General features: G+C 38.4%; 1 protein-coding gene and 1 pseudogene across 6 annotated transcripts in view; both read left to right on the forward strand.

Moving 5' to 3' along the window:
- The first annotated feature begins 889 nt into the window (after window positions 1-889).
- On the forward strand, window positions 890-1,260 carry LOC121030238 (protein phosphatase 1 regulatory subunit 1A-like; annotated as a pseudogene).
- Window positions 1,261-13,241: 11,981 nt separating this feature from the next.
- Window positions 13,242-19,545, forward strand: part of RIF1 (replication timing regulatory factor 1) — a 71,291-nt gene continuing 64,987 nt past the window's right edge. For 4 of the 6 annotated variants that reach the window (XR_005790291.1, XM_040475033.1, XM_040475037.1 and 1 more), the window contains exons 1-6: window positions 13,242-13,376; window positions 13,754-13,867; window positions 14,637-14,715; window positions 17,501-17,597; window positions 18,694-18,821; window positions 18,915-19,009. Coding sequence is in view for 5 of the 6 variants with exons in the window: in XM_040475033.1 (XP_040330967.1) it covers window positions 13,764-13,867; window positions 14,637-14,715; window positions 17,501-17,597; window positions 18,694-18,821; window positions 18,915-19,009 (503 nt within the window). In the remaining variant the exon portion in view is untranslated. Of the gene's footprint in view, window positions 13,377-13,484; window positions 13,591-13,753; window positions 13,868-14,636; window positions 14,716-17,500; window positions 17,598-18,693; window positions 18,822-18,914; window positions 19,010-19,545 lie in introns of those variants that run through there. The other 2 variants (XM_040475034.1, XM_040475035.1) reach the window with 2 other exon arrangements.

Consider the following 19,545-nt stretch of genomic DNA (forward strand, 5'->3'; position numbering starts at 1 on the left):
GCTTCCAAATTCATTCTATGAGGCCAGCATTACCCTGATTCCAAAATCAGATAAAGACACACACACACACACACACACACACACACACACACACACAGAACTACAGGCCAATATCTATGATGAACATAGATGCAAAATTCCTCAACAAAATACTAGCAAAGCAAATCCAACAATACATTAAAATAACCATTCACCAGGATCAAGTGGGATTTACTCCTGGGATGCAAGCGTGGTTCAATATGAACAAATCAATCAACATGATACATCACATCAACAAGAGGAGGATAAAAACCACATGGTAGGGGCGCCTGGGTGGCGCAGTCGGTTAAGCGTCTGACTTCAGCCAGGTCACGATCTCGCGGTCCGTGAGTTCGAGCCCCGCGTCAGGCTCTGGGCTGATGGCTCAGAGCCTGGAGCCTGTTTCCGATTCTGTGTCTCCCTCTCTCTCTGCCCCTCCCCCGTTCATGCTCTGTCTCTCTCTGTCCCAAAAATAAATAAACGTTGAAAAAAAAATTAAAAAAAAAAAAAAACACATGATAATTTTAATGGATGCAGAAAAAGCATTTAACAAGAAGCAAATTATTCTCTAAGCTTACTTTTTAAAAAAAATTACTTTTTTTTTACTAACAATTTAATATGCCCTAGAAAGGATCTTAGTTCCATTATTTGAATAATTTGTCTTTTGGTAAGAAATTGGATTTTATAAGAGATACAAGATGATATTTTATATATTAAGCCTAATATATATATTTTTATTTTTAATATAAAACTGTCAACAAACGATGTTGAGTTGAGATTTGGTAGGATAGCATCGAAAGTTCTGTTCTAGGGTCTGGGGCTGGGCTGGAGCTAAGAGGGAGAGCACCTGCCCCAGCTCTGAGCCCCACCCATGGTGCAAGACAACAACTCCTGGAAGATCCAGTTCATAGTCCTGCTGCTGGAGTTGCCCATTGACCCTAAGCTGGTAGAGCAGATTCTCAGGCACTGCCCCACCCCTGCCACCCTCATGCTGACCAGTGACCAGTCATCCCCAGAGATAGATGAAGACTGGATCCCCAACTTTCCTCTCAAGTCCATTTTGGCCATCTCTCCACAGCATTGGAAGAAGGTGAGGAGGACCACACCCACAATGAAAAATCCATCCCTAAAACTCAGGAGAGGGGCAGAGAGAAACCCATCACAGAGGAACCCTCAACCCATATATCACCATTGGAGTCCCAGAGAGCCAACTTGATCTCAGAGTGAAGAAGGTATTCCAGAATCAAGGCTGCAGTTGGGAATGCAGACACTGGATTTGTTTCTTTTTCTTCACTTTTGGGAAAAATCTTATTTTTAAAAAGTGATAAATTTGGTGCTAAAAACAACAACAAAACCAACCAAACAACAACGAAAAGTTCTGTTCTGATCATGGAAATCTTGAATTACAGAAACACAAGTATGGGGTTCTCCTCTGTGGGGTAGGGTTATGAAGTTGCTACAACAGTATTTGGTTATATACAGAGAAAATAATGATAATTCATAATTAGTTAATAAGTAAAAAATATTGAGTGGTTTCTGCTAGCCACAGTGATTTATCATGTGTAGCAACATAGACTTAAAGTCTAATATGAGATCTGAGGCTAGTTTGATGTATTTGTTGAAGCTTGTAATTGCTCTGGGACAAGGAGGTGTATTTATTTTGTTTCTCTACTGCCCTCCCCCAACAACTCCATCCACCTGCTCCATATTTTACTTTTTTTTTTTAATGTTTATTTATTTTTGAAAGACAGCGAGAGACAGAGCATGAGTGGGAGAGGGGCAGAGAGAGAGGGAGACACAGAATCCAAAGCAGACTCCAGGCTCTGAGCTGTCAGCACAAAGCCTGACGTGGGGCTTGAGCCCCTGAACCATGAGATCATGACCCAAGCTGAAGTCAGATGCTCAACCAACTGAGCCACCCAGGTGCCCCTTGCCTCTTCTTTAAGGGATAGGTTTTATAGGCAATGTTTTTCTAATGAGTTAAGATCCATAGAGCATGGCCCAACATGTACATGCTTGCTTGTACAAAAAGGAAGATTTATATAAATCAAGGAAAAAAATCAATCTGTAATCTTATAGGCTCTGCTCCAAGTTAAAATGCCTAGTCTGTGGAGTCTTTCATCCATAGGAATTCTGGAACCATAGCTATTTGGGGGGTAGTTTCCTAAATTATATATAGTATATGAATTCTCATATCAAGATGTACTATAATCTGATTGTGTATAAGAGCTGCTGTATATTTCTCTCTAAAAGTAAATCTTATTTATTACGTTTGTAAGTGTTTTGATTAGAGATCCCAAAGACCACCTCCAGGTACAATGATTCACTAGGATGACTCATAGGCTAAAGAGTATAGGCTAAAGAGTATAGGCAATATACTGTTTAGAACAAAATCAGTAAAGAGAAAAGGCACCAGGACATATTCTTGGAGAAACTGGACGCAAGCTTCCAAGGGTCCTCTCCCAGTGAAGTTACACAAGACATGCTTAATTCTCGTAGCAATGAGTTGTGACAAACATGTGCCCTGTTGCCAAACATGGAAGTTCATTAAAGATTCAGTGCCTGGGGTTCTACTGGGGGCTAATCGTGTAGGCACCCTCTACCTGGCACATACCCAAATTCCACACTCTCAAAAAGAAGAGCAAGTATTCAGTAAAAAGCATATTATTCATATAAAAAATTCAGTAAGCCACCTTTATCAGTTAATGTTGGGAACCTTCCCAAAACCTAAGTTCCCAGATACCAGCTAAGAGCCAATCTTGCAAATGTGCCTTTTCAAGGATAGCAGTTCAGGCCTGCTATGTTGACTATTTTCTGTACGATACTGTACCACAGAGAATAAAGAATATTCTTCTGATAATGATCTCAAAATAACAATTATAGCTGAGACATTGAATTGTTAAAGATTTTGACTACTTGAGTGGTTCTATTAAACCAAAGAAAATAAAGTTTATCTCTCCTCAATTCTTTCATAATTTACTGTATATGTTCAACTTTATCTTTTTTTTTTTTTTAAACAATCTGGCACTGTCATTTTATGTTAATGAAAATTGTTTTCTTCTGGTGCCTGGGTGGCTTAGTTGGTTGAGCGTCCATCTCTTTATTTCAGCTCAGGTCATGATCCCAGAGTCCTGGGATCCAGCCCCCATCAGGCTCTGCACTGATCATGGGGCATTCTTAGGATTCTCTCTCTCTCTCTCTCTCTCTCTCTCTCTCTCTCTCTCTCTCTCTTTTCCTGCTCTCTCTTTTCTCCACTGCTCTCTCTCTCAAACTAAAATAGTCCTAGGATCCAGCCCGCCCCCACCCGACCATGCCATCAGGTTCTGCATTGAGCATGGGGCATTTTTAGGATTCTCTCTTCCTCTGTCCCTCTCCCGCTTTCTCTCTTAAGCTAAAATAATAAATGTTTTTTTGTTCTTTTCTCATGAAAAGTCCATTTGTCTTTCTTTTTCCTTTTCAGACAATTTTAAATTTTTGCTCTGCTATAGAGGTGAAACTAATGTTAGATAGAGTGATAAACAGGAAAGCAGTTTTTTTTCCCCTTGGGAATTGGAAAAAGGACTGGGGATTGTTGAGTGCTCTTGTGTACCTTGCAGCTACCTGTATCACTGGACAGATTTGTGGACAGTTGTCCTGTTTTCACACCAGTGTGGTATATAGTTTGTTTAATGGCGCTTCTGCTCATTACATTTATAAATATTCTTGTCTATAGGCTCCCACATCTTAGAAAACAGAGATGTTTTGGGTTATTTCACCTTGAGAGCCATAGATGTATTGATTTCTTTTTGTTTTTAATGTTTATTTATTTATTTTTGAGAGAAAGAGAGAGGAGAGTGACTCAGGGCTTGATCCCAGGAACTGTGAGATCATGACCTGAGCCAAAATCAAAAGTTAGATGCTCAACTGACTGAGTCACCCAGGTGCCCTTATAGATTGTTTTTAAAGCTATCTCAAAATATTGAGCCACAGATTATTTTCTAAACTGGTAATCTCACACATTCAAATTAATTTATTTTTTATTAAGTCCTCTAATTTAGGTGTAAGCCCACTTATAAAAATAGAAGACAAGCCTCCTTTCACTTCAGATACTGAATCTAAAATAGAGTACTGTTTGAAAGTTTCTTGAAGTATATTTTGTATTTTTACTTAACTTTTTAAATCTTTATGTAGTCTATCTTTAAAAGAAGGCTTCTATAATTGCTTTACGTAGTGTATTTTTTTTTCAAATTTATTTATTTATTTTGAGAGAGAAAGGGAGAAAGTGCATGTATAAGCATAAGTTGGGGAGGTTAGAGAGAGAGGAGAGAGAGAATTCCAAGCAGGCCCCACATGCTGTCAGCACAAAGCCTGACACAAGGCTTGAACCCACGAACCTCAAGACCATGACCTGAGCCAAAATCAAGAGTTGGGTGCTCAACCAACTTAGCCAGCTAGGCACTTCATTTTTTTTCAATTTTTTTTATTGTTGTTATTTTATTTTTAATTTTTTGAGAGAGAAAAAGAAAGTGCGCATGTGCATGTGGTGTATTTTGTTGTTGTTGTTATATTTGAAAGTTTTTCACAGCTACATTTTTAAAATCAACTGTTTCATGCCTTACTGATTTTAGACATTTTTCCCTTTAAGTTATAGTTGGGACAGATCTATAGTCCAGAATAATAAGTATCTATAAAGCATCCTGGATTCCGTAGTAAAATTTTGTATATCTTTGAAGATTAGGGAGTTCTTTAATTATAACCCCTAATTTGGCTTTGGACCAGGATTTTAATTTAACTTCAAATATCCACCAACATATAAATGGATAAACAAAAAGTGGTATAACCATTCAATAGAATATTATTTAGCAATTAGAAAGAATGAAGTACTGATACATACTCTAACATGGGTAAACCTAGAAAACAAAATGCTAAGTACCAGAAGCCAGTCACAAGAGGTCACATATTATGATTCCATTTATATAAAATGTCCAGAACAGGCACGTCTATAGAGACAGAAAGTAGATTAGTGGTTACTTGGGGATGGGATGGAGTGGTATTAGGTGGAGAAGGAGGTGACAGTTAAAAAGTACAAAGATTTTTTGTTTGAAGTGATGAAAATTATCTAAAATGGATTTCAGTGATGGTTGTACAACTCCTATGAATATACTGAAAACCACTTAAATGTACACTTCAAATGGGTAAATTGTACAGAATGTGAATTATCTCAATAAAACTGTTAGAAAAAAGAATAAATGAAAGGCATGCCATCTACTTCACATAAGAGACTAAATATAAAGAGTTGCTCAAATTCATAATGAGAAAAGTGCAGATCAAGATCACAGTGAGATATTTTACACAGTGTGATTGGTTCAAATTAAAACTATCAAGTATTAGAAAAAATGTGGATCAATGAGATTTTTTATAAAATTGCCTTGTGGGATTATAAACTGGGAACACCACTTTAGAAAACAAGTTGCCATAGCCTTATAAAGTTAAATGTTCTCACATACAGAAATTCGACTACTAAATATATACCAATAGAAAGAACTTTCTGATGATACTGGGAGTGGTATTAACAAATGTGATGTTTGGTAATGCATAATGAAATTGATCAAGATTTGGAACAGCCATATAACTCAATGACTTAATACTTTTCAAATGACCAATGCATACTGATACAAAGTCATGCATGAGCAAAAGACTGATTCAAAATTCAAGACAGACCAATGTATTTTAATGTAACAGCCTATAAAGTTCATTAATATGATTTCAGATTCCATATTGCAATTAATCTTTTTTTTAAATTAGTCTTCACACCCAATGTGGGGCCCAATACAAGGTCCAACATGGGGCCCAACATGGGGCCTGAACTCACAACCTGAGCTAAGCTCTGGAGTCAAATACTTTAACCAACTGAGCCACCCAGAAGCCCCCACTGCAATTAATCTTTAAGAAACTATAATTTATCAAGTTCCAGTGTTACATCAAAGAAGAATATCCACAATTGTCTGTAAAAGATATTAAAATACTGCTCTCTCTTCTAACTACATACTTGTTCCAGGATGGGTTTTCTTCCTATTCTTCAAAAAAGCAACATAGCACAATAAATTAAAGGCATAAGCCTTTATGAGAACTCAGCTGTCTTCTATTTAGTCCTACAAAAAAGTAAAACATTCCATGTTTCTATTTTTTTCATAAAACCTTGTTATTTACCATTATATATAATGTTTATGTTAACATACAACGGGTTCACTATTTTTTTTTAATTTTTTAATGCTTATTTTATTTATTTATTTTTATTATTTTTTAAACATTTATTTATTTTTGAGACAGAGAGAGACAAAGCATGAACAGGGGAGGGTCAGAGAGAGAGGGAGACACAGAATCTGAAGCAGGCTCCAGGCTCTGAGCTGTCAGCACAGAGCCGAATGCAGGGCTCGCACCCACAAACTGTGAGATCATGACCTGACCTGAAGTTGGATGCTTAACCAACTGAGCCATTCAGGCGCTACATTGTTAAATGGTTTTAGTACCTACTGATGATTATTGCCCAAATCAATTATTACAATCATGGTTGCAAAATGGTGATTTCCTAACTCTGCCATTCCTTCTCTGATATATATATATATACATAAACACACACACACACACACACACACACACACACACATACATATACATATGCATGTATATATATATTTATTATTTATTCCTTCTCTAATATATATAAATATACATTTATTTATTTATTTTTGCATTTATTTATTTATATATTTTAGTATCACTAGGGGCTCATAGATTCTTTTTTTATTTAATAGTTTATAATCTGTCATTCCAGATTCAGTCATGGGAGCCCTGGAGTCTTTTAACATGTTTCCTAACTTTTTAAGCACTTGTTTGCTTTCTGACACAAAAAGATGTTCCAGGCTCTTATACATTCTTCAGCCCCAGCCCTAGAATTACCTATTTATTTAAGAAGGTCTGGTTCCTTTTAGTGAAACTTTCTTTCCATCAAATATATTTTGGAAAGCACTATATATTAGCACATAGAGAGTTGCATAGTATTTTATGGTATAGATGTGCCATAATCTATTTAGCATTGGTTTTGTCTAAAAAAATTTTTTTTTTTACAAACAACTCTGCAATGAACAGAAGTCTTCATAGTTTATTTTACACATGAGTGAATACACTTGTGGGATAATCATTTAGAAGTGGAATTTCTGCATCAAAACTTTGAGAACTTGGGGCACCTGGGTGGCTCAGTTGGTTAAGCATCGGACTTCGGCTCAGGTCATGATCTCGCGGTCTGTGAGTTCAAGCCCTGCGTGAGGCTGTGTGCTGACAGCTCAGGGCCTGGAGCCTGCTTCAGATTCTGTGTCTCCCTCTCTCTGTGACCCTCCTCCATTCATGCTCTGTCTCTCTCTGTCTCAAAAATAAATAAACGTTAAAAAAAATTTTTTTATAAAAAAACAACTTTGAGAACTTAAAATTTTGATAAATACCACAAATTGTCCTTCCTGGAGGTTGTACCAATTTGTATTTCCACTAATATCATATGAGAGCAGACAACCAAGCTTACAAACAAAAATTCTGTTTTGTCCATACTACACTTAGGGGATTTAAAATTGTCAGTTATATTAATTTAATAGACTAGGCAGTTTAAGAAAAATTTCCTTAACCCAGTGATCAAGAAAAATAGAACCTTTAATCCTGCCATGAGTACTCCTGGTGATGAATTAAAAATGGATTAATTTTCTAAATTTGTAATTATGTTCTTTGTCCAGAAAGGCCTGAAGCATAACAATGAGTCACTTTCCCTTTTGGCTCCTCAAAGCTGTCAGTTTCAATTATTTTTGTAGTTCTTGAGCTTATAAAAGACTTTTGTTTTTCTCCATGAATGTTTTGAGACATAGGCAAAGGATTTCTGCTATAAAAGTTAAAGAAAATTTGTGCATTGTACACAGTAGGAATCTCAGATTTGATGCTAAAATCATTTGGGGTACATATTAAAAATGCAGATTATGGGGCTTGTCCTGGAACTTCTGGTTCAGTAGCTCTGAAAGGTATGGTCCAGATATTTGCATATAAAGAAGCTCCCCCGGGATTTTGATGCACTGATTCTGGAATCACACTTCAAGATATACAACATTAAGTTATTGCTGACGGCTATAGTCACATTATTTTAATGTGGACTAGGAAACCACTTTAAATGAAAATAGGGTTTGGGTTTTGGGGTTTTCTTTTTGGAAGCATTTGTGGTTTTATAAATGTTGTCTTACTTGAATCTGAGAAACTAATGAATCTCTGGCTAACATTTTCTGAATATTTATAACATGTACCCAGTCATTGTTGAGGCAATTTCAGTCTTTGAACTTACCTATACCTCAGATACCTATGAGGTAAGTGCAATTAGTCCCATTTTACAGATAAAGAAATTGAGGTACAAGAGGTTGAGTAACTTAACAATGCCACACAGCAAAGATTCAAACCTTATCAACTGGACTGCAGGTTTAGCCCTTATACTATGCTGCCTCTCTTCATTTGAACTCAAAGGGGCTCAATTTTCTCATCTAAAAAAGAGTTGGTTTGGTCATAAATAGTAGAAACTCTTTGCCCAGCTCAGTGGGAAGATTAAAGCTTAGGACCTCTTGGTTATTACGATTTGATAACATTGTGGGATAAGTCTGAATGTAAGGGTAACAGATTTCAGGCTAGTCACAGGTCACTGGGCATTATTAGCTGTGTATATTTACTGTATATGAACTAGTTGATGGGATAAAATAATCTTTAAAAACCTTTTTTTTTTCATGTGTTACCTGTTGCAAAGTCCATCAGGGGATCGATTGAAAACGCGGAACTTAAAAAACCTCAAAGTGGAGCTTTCTTTAAATAAATTCTGTAAAATAGTTACCATGGTGGGTAACATTTCAAATGTCTCCCAGAACTCTTATACTCCACAATTTTTATTTTTATTTATTATTATTTTTTAAAGTTTATTTATTTTATTTATTTTGAAAGAGAGAGCACAAGCAGGGAAGTGGCAGAGAGAGAGAGAATCCCAAGTAGGCTCCACACTGTCAGCACAGAGCCCAACACATGGCTTGAATTCACGATCATGACCTGAGCCTAAATCAAGAGTTAGATGTTCATCCAACTGAGTCATCCAGGCACCCCAAGTCCACAATTTTGAAATGATGAAAATTAAACTAATGAATACATTTCAGAAAAAAATTTGCAAAAATTTTAATTGGTATATTCATGTATTCGTGTAATAAGCACTTATTAAATACTATGTGCTAGCATTTATGCTAGACACTGGGCAACAATAGTTACCATTTACTGAACTTTGATGTTGGTATTTCTCTTCTCATTTTATTGTTGAAGACATGGTGAAGTTAAGCATCTTTCTGGAAGATCTCAAGTCACACAGTGGCAGCACCAGTATTTGAATCCTCATCTATTTTGTTCCAAAGCTGGCCCACTGCATTAACCCTAGTAATTTGGATTACAGATGGATACTTCACTAAATGAATTACTATAGGGGTCCTGTAAATAGTGAGCATCCATAGGACTCTTTATATTGAATTCTTACCATGTTCAAGAATAAATCTACTATGAAAACCACACCACCACAGTGGTTTATGCAGGGTAGATCTCATTAAATATTGATGAATGAATGTAACTTAAGTAGGTTAGCTCTAGAGTTACTATGACTACATTAAAGTTCTCTATTTTACTAGGTAAGCTTCACATTGCTTATTTGTAAATTCAAGCAAAGTACTTTTTTGTCTTAAAACCACTGGGAAGAATAAAAGAGATACTGTCCAGGTAACACCTAGCACTCAATAAAAAGCAGTTGAAAAGCATGCTATAATCTTGAAATGATTATGTTAAGGTCATAAATTGAGACCCTAGGTAGATATTAGGTGGACAGGTCTAAGAATTATTAGATAGAAACAATCATAAGGACTACCGGGGGCAAGTAGGAAAAAGGAGTCATTGAGAGACCTACGATTATAGGGTTGATATCTGCTGAGTAATGATGTGGTTAAAGACAGAAATTGTGAAGTTAGAAGCAATACTGGATTGTGCAAGGTGCAAGTCTTTTCATGATCTTCTGAGGACAAAAAGAGATGCAGGATTTGAATAAGCAAAGAAGATAGAAATTGTATATTAGTTAAATGATTAAATGAAAAGATGGATGAATTAATACATAAAAAATTAATTCAGAATGGGGCGCCTGGGTGGTTCAGTTGGTTAAGCCTCCGACTTCAGCTCAGGTCATGATCTCACAGTCGGTGAGTTCGAGCCCCGTGTCGGGCTCTGTGCTGACAGCTCTGAACCTGGAGGCTGCTTCGGATTCTGTGTCTCCCCCTCTTTCTGCCCCTTCCTTACTTATGATCTGTCTCTCTCTGTCTCAAAAATAAATAAAAACATTAAAAAAAATTTTTTTTAAATAAAAAAAATTAATTCACAATGTACTTATTGGGTGCCAGGTACTACGAACTTATTGCCTAGCAAGACAAGATTCATGGTGGTAGTTTTAGAATTTCTATAAAAGAGAAGCTCGGGGATAGTAATCTCATTTGGAAGGGTGTGGAGAGAGGGGTATGGGTGGGGAAGGGGATTTGTCTTAATGACTCTGTAATCTCTTAGCACTTTAGCTGAGGTCTGAGAAAATACCAAAAAAGAGGGAGGGGCACTGATTGAGATTAGGCTAGAACAATTGTCCTCAGACCAACCCTCAACTCTGCCACTGCAGACATATAAGGCAGACATATATAAACAATAATAAATTACCAAGATATTTATTTCAACAGATCTCTGAATAAAGAGCTATGTCAGCATGGAGGTGCAAGCATTTACTTTTCCTCGGGGGAAAAGTAGATAAGGGAAGGATTTAATAAAAAGTTGTGATTTTAATACACCCTTGTTTATTACACTTGAAAAAGGGAATTAATGTTCTAAACACAAGGAACAACACAGATCTTCAAAGACAGAATAGAGACCCTGCAGACTGTTTCGAACTTGGCTGAAGCGGAGGTAAGGCTGGATATGAAGTGTTAGCAGTGGCCCAATCATCATAGGCTTCCATGTTTTGAAATTCATCCTATAGGTTTTTAAAAAAAATCTTTTAATATTTATTTATTTTTAGGAGAGAGAGAGAGAGAGAGAGAGAGAGAGAGGCATGCACATGTGTGCAGGAGCAGGGGAGGGGCAGAGAGAGAGGGAGACACAGAATCTGAAGCAGGCTCCAGGTTCTGAGCTGTCAGCACAGAGCCCGATATGGGACCCAAACTCACAAACTTGAGATCATGACCCGAATTGAAGTCAGATACTTAACTGACTGAGCCACCCAGGCGCCCCCTGAAATTTATCCTATGATTGATGGGAACCACTGAAGGATTTCAGTCACTGGCAGTGACAATGATAAAACGTTACCAAACATTTTACTAAGATCCAAGGACTATGCATTTGAAAGAGGTACGAGCAACACGACCACATTTACATTCTCATGGGGAGAGATAGACAACAAAAAAGAGACATATGATACAATATCAGGTAGTGATAAGTGCTGGAAGAATAAAGCAGAGGAAGGCATAAAAGGATTGGGCGGAGGTATTTGTCTTAAGGCAAACTCAATGTTCTTTTCACTAATCTCATCTCATAGTCACATTAAAAAAATTGGTTTCAAGTCCTCTCTCTTTCCAACACAACAACTCTACTATACTGAAATCTTAATGTTGTGAACCTAACCATGTATTTCATTTATTGTCTAATAATCCCTTTACTTTCTTCAGTATCTGTGTTGTCTTGCCAAAGCCCAGAAAATGAGGAACAAATTCCCCTCTGAAGGTTACAGAACTCATTATCAGGCTGCACTGAAAACCTTTCTCTACCATTTCTTCTACAGTGTCTCTACATTTCACCCAGACACAAGTCTTCACAATTTTTTAAGCCCTCAATTTCTGTAGTTTGGCTCACAAGATTTATGTCTCCTTCCCTTTCTTCTTTCATTTTTTTGCTTAAGAAACATGCTCTGTATTGAGCACTTAGTTTGGCAGACACTTGGCTAGGAACAGAGAAGGGCAAAAGGCAGTCCTGACCTCTGGAGCTGATAGCTGTGCTCAGGGTAAGAGGAGACTTTCGGGGTAGGGGATCTTAAACCTGTTAAGCTGAAGTGGACGAACCACTTGCTGTTGGGCCTTAGATGCCTGGGTTGAAGTTGATACAATCCTGGGTGATATCGACAGTGCTCAGAGGCCTAAGATAAGGGGAGCAGCATATTAATTGTTTGTCAAGGGTTTCCAGTCCTTTCTCCAAGTGCGAAGTCCTGGCCAACCTCCCACCCTTCGACACCTGGGGCCTAAATAAAGGAATGCAGATCCTCGGGAGCTACCTAAATCTACTGAATCACAATGTCTAAAGGTGGGGCCCAGAAATCTGCACTTTAATCATGAATATCCCCAGGCCATTGTTATGTACACTTAAAATTTGGAAACCCTAGGATTCTCCTACCTTTCATCACTTCACTTTCACCTGAAGTAGTTACAAACATCATTGCTATATTCTGGAGAAGTAAATTGAGGCATAGAAAGGTTGTTTAATTTGCTAACGTCACACAGAGCTAGGTTTTGAATATACAACTATCTAGATGCAGCTCCTAGTCTTTTTTTTTTAATTTTTTAAAAAATGTTTATTTATTTTTGAGACAGAGAGAGGCAGAGCATGAACAGGGGAGGGTCAGAAAGAGAGGGAGACACAGAATCCGAAGCAGGCTTCAGGCTCTGAGCTGTCAGCACAGAGCCTGACATGGGGCTCGAACTCACGGACCGTGAGATCATGACCTGAGCCGAAGTCCGACGCTTAACCGACTGAGCCACCCAGGAGCCCCGGCGTAGCATCTAGTCTTAAACATTACAATATGGTCCCATCTCCTCTTACTATATGATTTGTTGCTAATATTTCAAGAAGCACAGGGCTTGGAGTTTGAAAAGAGTCTGAAGGCCCACTAAGTTTAGTCTGATGAACTTCGGCGACTCACTCACATTTTGAATTTCAAGTCCCTCGCCGTTTAAATTTAGGCCCAAACACCCCCACCTGCAAGATGCCCTGATGGTAGAGACTAAGCAGCCGACAGAGCAGGGAGGCGATCGATGATTTAGGCGCGCCGCTGCCTGTTGGATTGGCTCGAGGCTCTCCCGTCAGGCCTGCCCTGCTCCCGCGCGCTCGTGGGCCCGCCCCCGCGGCCATCTTGGCCTAGGCGGGAGCGAGCCGCACGCGAGAGTAAACAGCCCGAGCCGGGAAAGTCGAGTTCCGGCTGCGTCCGGGTGCCGCAGGCTAGCGGCGGAGAGGACGCAGACCTGATCTTCGTACGTGGGGTAAATATCTGGGTCACGGTGCTAGGCCGCGAGGAACCCTCAGTGAGGCTCACCCTCCGCCCCCTCGCGGCGAGGTGCCTTACTCCCCGGGCTTCTCCCGCCCCCCGCGGGTCTCCTCCCACTGTTGAAAGCTGCCCGGGAAAGTGGTGGCGGGAGCGGGCCTGGGCCGGAGCGCAGCCTGGACCCGGCTGCGTGTTGCGAGGCTCAGGAGGAGGTTAGAGTCTTGGATTTGGGGGCCAGGGTCCAGGCATGTAGACGCAGTGGTGCAGTGAAGCTGGGGTCGGGCGCTCGGGTCTGGGGCCCGGACTCCGACCGAGCCACTGCGGGGCTGTTTCTGTCGGTCACTGGATTTTCTCCTTTTCCGGTTCGTGCCTCAGGGTGGCCGACATGACGGCCCCGGGTGCAAGCCCCCTGGCGCCGCTGTTGGAGACTTTGGAAGACCCTTCCGCCCCCCTTGGAGAGCAGACCGACGCTTACCTGACTCTGACCAGGTAAGGCCCGCTGGGGTTGGGGAGGAGATAGTTGCGGTGGGGCACGCAAAACAGTTTGTGTATTCTAGAAGTCTGCTTGCTATGAGGACGCCGGGGTCGTGGGCAAGGTGGGGGGTGGTGTTGCGTGCTAAGTGACGTCCCCGGTGTTGCTGCAGCGCTCAGGGCGTGTGTTTGGAATGAGGAAGCCCGCACGTGCGTCTCGCAGGCGAAGCATTTTTTTTTTTTTTTTTTTAAGTTGCGTTAGAAGTGGGTGTGCTGGCGGGATGGTTTTCAGTGTAAGTTGCCCATGTATTTGGGGCAACGTGGCAACCCAGAATTGCTTTTTTAATAGGGAGCAGTAACCCGGGTTTCATTTTTAATTGCAAATGCCTTGCAGTATTTTTTTCTTCGCAAATCGTATTTTGCTGAATTATCTGTAGTTATTTGGAAATGCTAACAATTGGCACAAAACTATAAAGGCACAGTAAATTTCTAGTAAATTGGTAATTGGAGCTAGGTTTTCATGTTTCCTTTTCACATAGTGATACTGTCCAAATGTGTACACTTTGGATGCAAAAGTTATTCTTAGGGTTTTTTTCTGCGTTAATTTTGGACATTATTACATGATAAATTGTATATACAAGTATTAAGTATTTTAAGCACTGGACCAATCAAATTGGTAGAGTTCTAACAAATTGTAGAAAAGAGTATACAAGTGAGTATTTTAGGGAATGATTATAATTTCTTTTGTGTGTCATTTGCATAACCTTGTGTTCTTTCTGCTTTTAAGTCGAATGACTGGAGAAGATGGAAAAGAAGTCATTATGGAAATTGAGAGAAAACTTTCTCGGCTATTCAGAGTTTTAAAAGTATGTCTCTGTTTATTGAATGGTTTTTACTTTGTAGGAAAAAGAGTTTACCAGCTAACTCATAAGAACTTTGTTGTTGTTTTTTAAAATATTTATTTTTTCAGAGAGACAGTGACAGTGAGTGGGGGAGAGGGAGAGACAGCGAGGGAGACACAGAATCCTAAGTAGGCTCCAGGCTCTGAACTCAGTACAGGGCTGCAACCCGCCAACCGTGAGATCCTGACCTGAGCCAAAGTCAGATGCTCAACTGATTGAGTCACCCAGGTGCCCCACTCAAAAGAGCTTTGAAATGAGAGGCGCCTGGGTGGCTCAGTCAGTGTAGCCTCTGATTCTTGATTTTGACTCAGGTCATAATCTCATGGTTCCTGAGTTCGAGTTGGGCTCCCAACTAACAGCTCGGAGCCTGCTTGGGATTCTCCCTCTTCTCTGTCTCTGCTTCTCCCTGCTCTCTCAGAATGAATAAATTCAAAAAAATTTTGAAATGAAACAAAAGCAGGATTATTTTGAGTACTTAATATGTATCAAGTACTTTTAAAATTAGTTTACATGTATTCTGCCACTTAATCCTCTATGTCCCTCTGAGGGTACTCTTTAATCCCCGCTTTGTAGAAGAAATTGGTTTAACTTGCCTAATGTTGCCTATGGCTACATAATCTAAAACCTGTGCTTTTAATTTAAAAGCAATTATCAGAGATTATTTCATGTTTTCTGCCGTTTGATAGGAGTGTACTTCTAAGTAAACGATTTCTGTAATTTTGTCTTTGTTTTGTGGGTAGCATTCATTTTTTTTTTATTTTTTTAAAGCCTTCATTCACCATCAGTTTTTGCCACTCTTGCCTGGTTAAAAAACTGTTATTGTTATCTTTTTTGCTTATTTTTTGGGGAGGTGTTTAACATCAGACTGAGGACTTCTGTTGTTATCCTCACTTGAGTATACAGTGGCTTTGTGACTGCCCCTAACACCCAACTTCTGAATTCCTTGCTTTTTAGAATGAAAAGGTTGAACTGAATCTCCAGAGTTCTTATTTTTATGACTGTGTTTTTGTGCTTTAAAAAAAAGTATTCTGTCATATTTAGTGTACATTTTAGCATGATTTCTGCCTAAATGTTGAGGCATTTAAGGTACTCCTTATCCTTAAGGGTAACTCTTACAGTCCTCAGTGCTTTTTGTTCATGTAAGCAGGAGCTTTTTTGTGTAGTAGTTCAAGGCTTGTTAATAGTATTATTAAACAATGTTAATCGTCTCATTTTTTTTCCTTACCATTTTTCACATTCCAGCAGTATATTGGATGCGATGAAAACATGCATTTTTATAAATTTGGTGTTTGAGAACATGCAAGATCAGGAACTCAGTGGCATGCACTGTTAATAGAATTTGTAACTTAAATGCCTGATTAATAATTATTTGGAAGCATGTGAGTGGTTAATAGTAAAATCAACAGAAGCTTGACAATCAACAAAAGCTTTCTGGGTGAATTATTAAGCACTGCAAGGATAATTGAACTCCTTTAGAACAAGAACCAGGCTGGTCGAAATACAACATGTTTCTGTATTTAGAATACTGTTAGTATCAAGTCTAGGAACCCACAACATTTTTTTTAATGTTTATTTATTTTTGAGAGAGAGACAAAGCATGAAGGGGCGGAGGGGCAGAGAGAGGGAGACAGAATCAGAAGCAGGCTCCAGGCTCCAAGCTGTCAGTACAGAGCCTGACACAGGGCTCGAACTCCCGAACCTGAACCTGGAGAACATGACCTGAGCTGAAGTCAGAGATTTAACCCACTGAACCACCCAGGTGTCCCCCCTGCCCCCACCCCAAGCATTCTTGAAGACAACACTGTTAAGGAATACTTTCAGGCAATATATATTTAATAAGAGTTGATCATAGATATTCTCCTGGAGATGCAGCAGTGGCTTTCAAAGTCTTAGGTGTTTAAGACTGTCTTTTTGTGGTTCTTTGAACTGGTTGTTCTGTTATCTCTTATGCTCCAGAGTTTGGTCTTTTTTATTGTTTTGTTTGATTAATTATAAAAGAGGTGTCCCAAGGAAGTGTCTGTTCATATACTTTACTATTTTTCCTGCTCAAGAGCAGCAAATAGCTGAGAATTTCTTGGATATCTGATTCAGAGCAGTGGGAGGATTTGAAGATAAATCACTTTGGAGTAGGAAATGGTACCAAGAAAAACACAGGGTTACAAATAATTGTAGGGTTGGGGAATATAGCAAGATTACCTTTGACAGGTTTGGGATTTTACAGCTTTCACATACATAATATGGATTGGGCTTTGAATTCCAGATGGACATTAAAATTTTCCAATCTGCAAAGTAGGGATTTCTTTTAAAAGATTCAGATAATGCTTAAAGCTTCTATCACTTTAGATTCTCAGTAAATGTTACATTCCAATTCCTCCCTGTCGTAGAGGTGTCACTCCACTCTAAAGCTAGAATGTCAGCTTTTGTCTTTGAGTCTTTTGCCTATCTTTTGTGGAGGTGTCTTCAGCATTTTCCATTTGTTGTCTTTTTTTTATTGCCTTCAGGTGTGTGGAGTTGGAGACATTCTGTATCTTTTAAGAGAACACTTTTTTTTAGGTGGTCTGTATCTAGTGCCATTCTTCCTTTTTTGGCCAAGCTATGTACATGACTCCTGATTTTTATTCCTTTTTTATCTACTCAAACATTTGATTGATTAGGCTAAAGTAATTTTGTTTTCTGGTCCACTTTTGTTCCTTAAGAATTTATTTACGGTTGTAATTGTTTGTAACAAATGTGCTTTTTGTTTTTACAGATTCACATTTCCAGTCAAAACTCAGACCTCAGTAGTGCTGCTCTACAGGCCTTGGGGTTTTGTTTGTATAATCCCAAAATTACCTCAGGATTATCAGGTAAATTTATTATGACTTAATATTTTTTAGAGTTTATAAATATAGTTTGGTATGTTAAAAGTACTGTTACTTTTCTATTAGTTTTGTGATTTGTAGTCTAGGATTTGCTTTTGACAAAGAAATGATGTTTTGTCATCGTTAGAAGATCTTTTTTCTAGATGTAGCTTTAACTCTGATACCATAAAATTTGCTCTAAAAAGAGCATAAGTCTATTTTAAAAATGATTGCAGTGAAAATTGAACCTTTTCCTGTATAAAGCATATCTGCTTTAGAAGTTAGTAATTTAGATGGTCATTTATTGTAGTATAAAACAAGCATATGCACTAAGGAACATGCTGAATTGAAGATCTTTCACGTAGTGGTATTGGGGTAATTTGGAACCAAAAGTAGCTAAGTTTTCAAGTAATCTTAATTATTCTTTTGTAGTTTGCCATTTTATTTTATTTTTTTAATTTATTTGAGAGAACAAGAGAGGGGCAGAGAGAGGAAGAAAGAGTCCCATGCAGGCTCTGCTCACAGGGTGGAGCCTGATTGGGGGGGGGGGGGTTCAAACCCACAAACCATGAGATCCTTAGCTGAAACTGAGAGTCTGACTCTCAACCCACTGAGCCACCCAGGCTCCCCTGTAGTTTGCCATTTTAATGCAAACTTTGGAGGTGAACTTTACAGAGGGAGAAATCAGGGATAGGGAATAAGGATTCCTTAAAGTTATTACCATCTTTCTTTCTGAAGGTAAAGTTTCTGCCCATTCTTTTTTATATGTGGAAATGTTCCCAATCTAAAGTAGAAGTTGTTCATTTTAGAGCAGAGGTATAGGATTTATAACATCTTGCCAAAATTTGTCTTATATGTTCAAGGCTATTAATGATGCCTATACAGTTTTTTCAGTTGCACAAAATTAAATCTATTGTTTGTTTTCTCTGATAAAGTTTTGTGTTTTGGGAAGAAGTTTGATACCAACATTGGTTCACTGATCCTAATCTCTGGATATGCATTTAATTTTTTGACAATGTAGAGTATGTTTTGCTCTATTTCTATATTTGAGATTTTAAAGGATATAAACTGTTTTACATAATTAAAGCTGCTTGTTTTTCAGACACAGATATTGAAGAACTGCTTTTAAAATTGAATGATAGTGTTAAGAGCTCAGACAAAAATGTACGTACTAGGGCACTTTGGGTGATATCCAAGCAGACGTTTTCCACTGAAATCATTGGCAAAGTAGTGAGTATGGTTTTTATATAAGTTTTCGTAACTACGCACCACTTAAAAAATTCAGGTTTACTTGATTTGTATTTATTTGGTTCTGTTTTTTAGGTATCCACTATAATTGATTCATTAGAAATAATATTTAATAGAGGAGAGCTGCATTCTGCTGTTGTTGATTATGAAGCATTAAATGTCATCATAAGGTATGAGTTTGCTGCTTTGGAAGAATAATTGCAGTACATTTAGAATTCACTTCAAAGAGTGGACTTTGGGAACTTGAGTTAGACATTTAAAGAACGGAAATGTCTTCTAAAAGTCTCAAGGAGAAAAGATAACAGGAAAAAGAAGGAATTAGATGAGTTTAAATTAGTAGGTTTCCTTGTTAATTTTTACTGAGTCATAAAAATAAAGTCTTGGTTGGGGTGCCTGGCTGGTTCATTTGGTAACGTATGCGACTCTTGATCTTGGGGTCATATGTTTGAGCCCCATGTTGGGCAGAGAGTGTACATAAAAATAAAGAAAAAGTCTTGGTTGTGCTGATGCTGGTAACAGAGTTCTGATTTTAAAAATTATTTCCATTAAAGCTTTTGCAAGAGTTTAAAGAATAATAGGCTTTCAAGTAGACTTAGGGGATATGTCAGAAGGCAATAACAGTGACTAGCAGCAAATGGGAGAACAGGAAAATCCCCTAACTTCTATCCATCCCTGCGCTTTAAAGGACATACTAACAGCACAAAGA

Source organism: Herpailurus yagouaroundi, unplaced genomic scaffold, assembly GCF_014898765.1.
Source record: "Herpailurus yagouaroundi ecotype Mexico unplaced genomic scaffold, PumYag 140, whole genome shotgun sequence".
NCBI classification, from domain to species: Eukaryota; Metazoa; Chordata; class Mammalia; order Carnivora; family Felidae; genus Herpailurus; species Herpailurus yagouaroundi.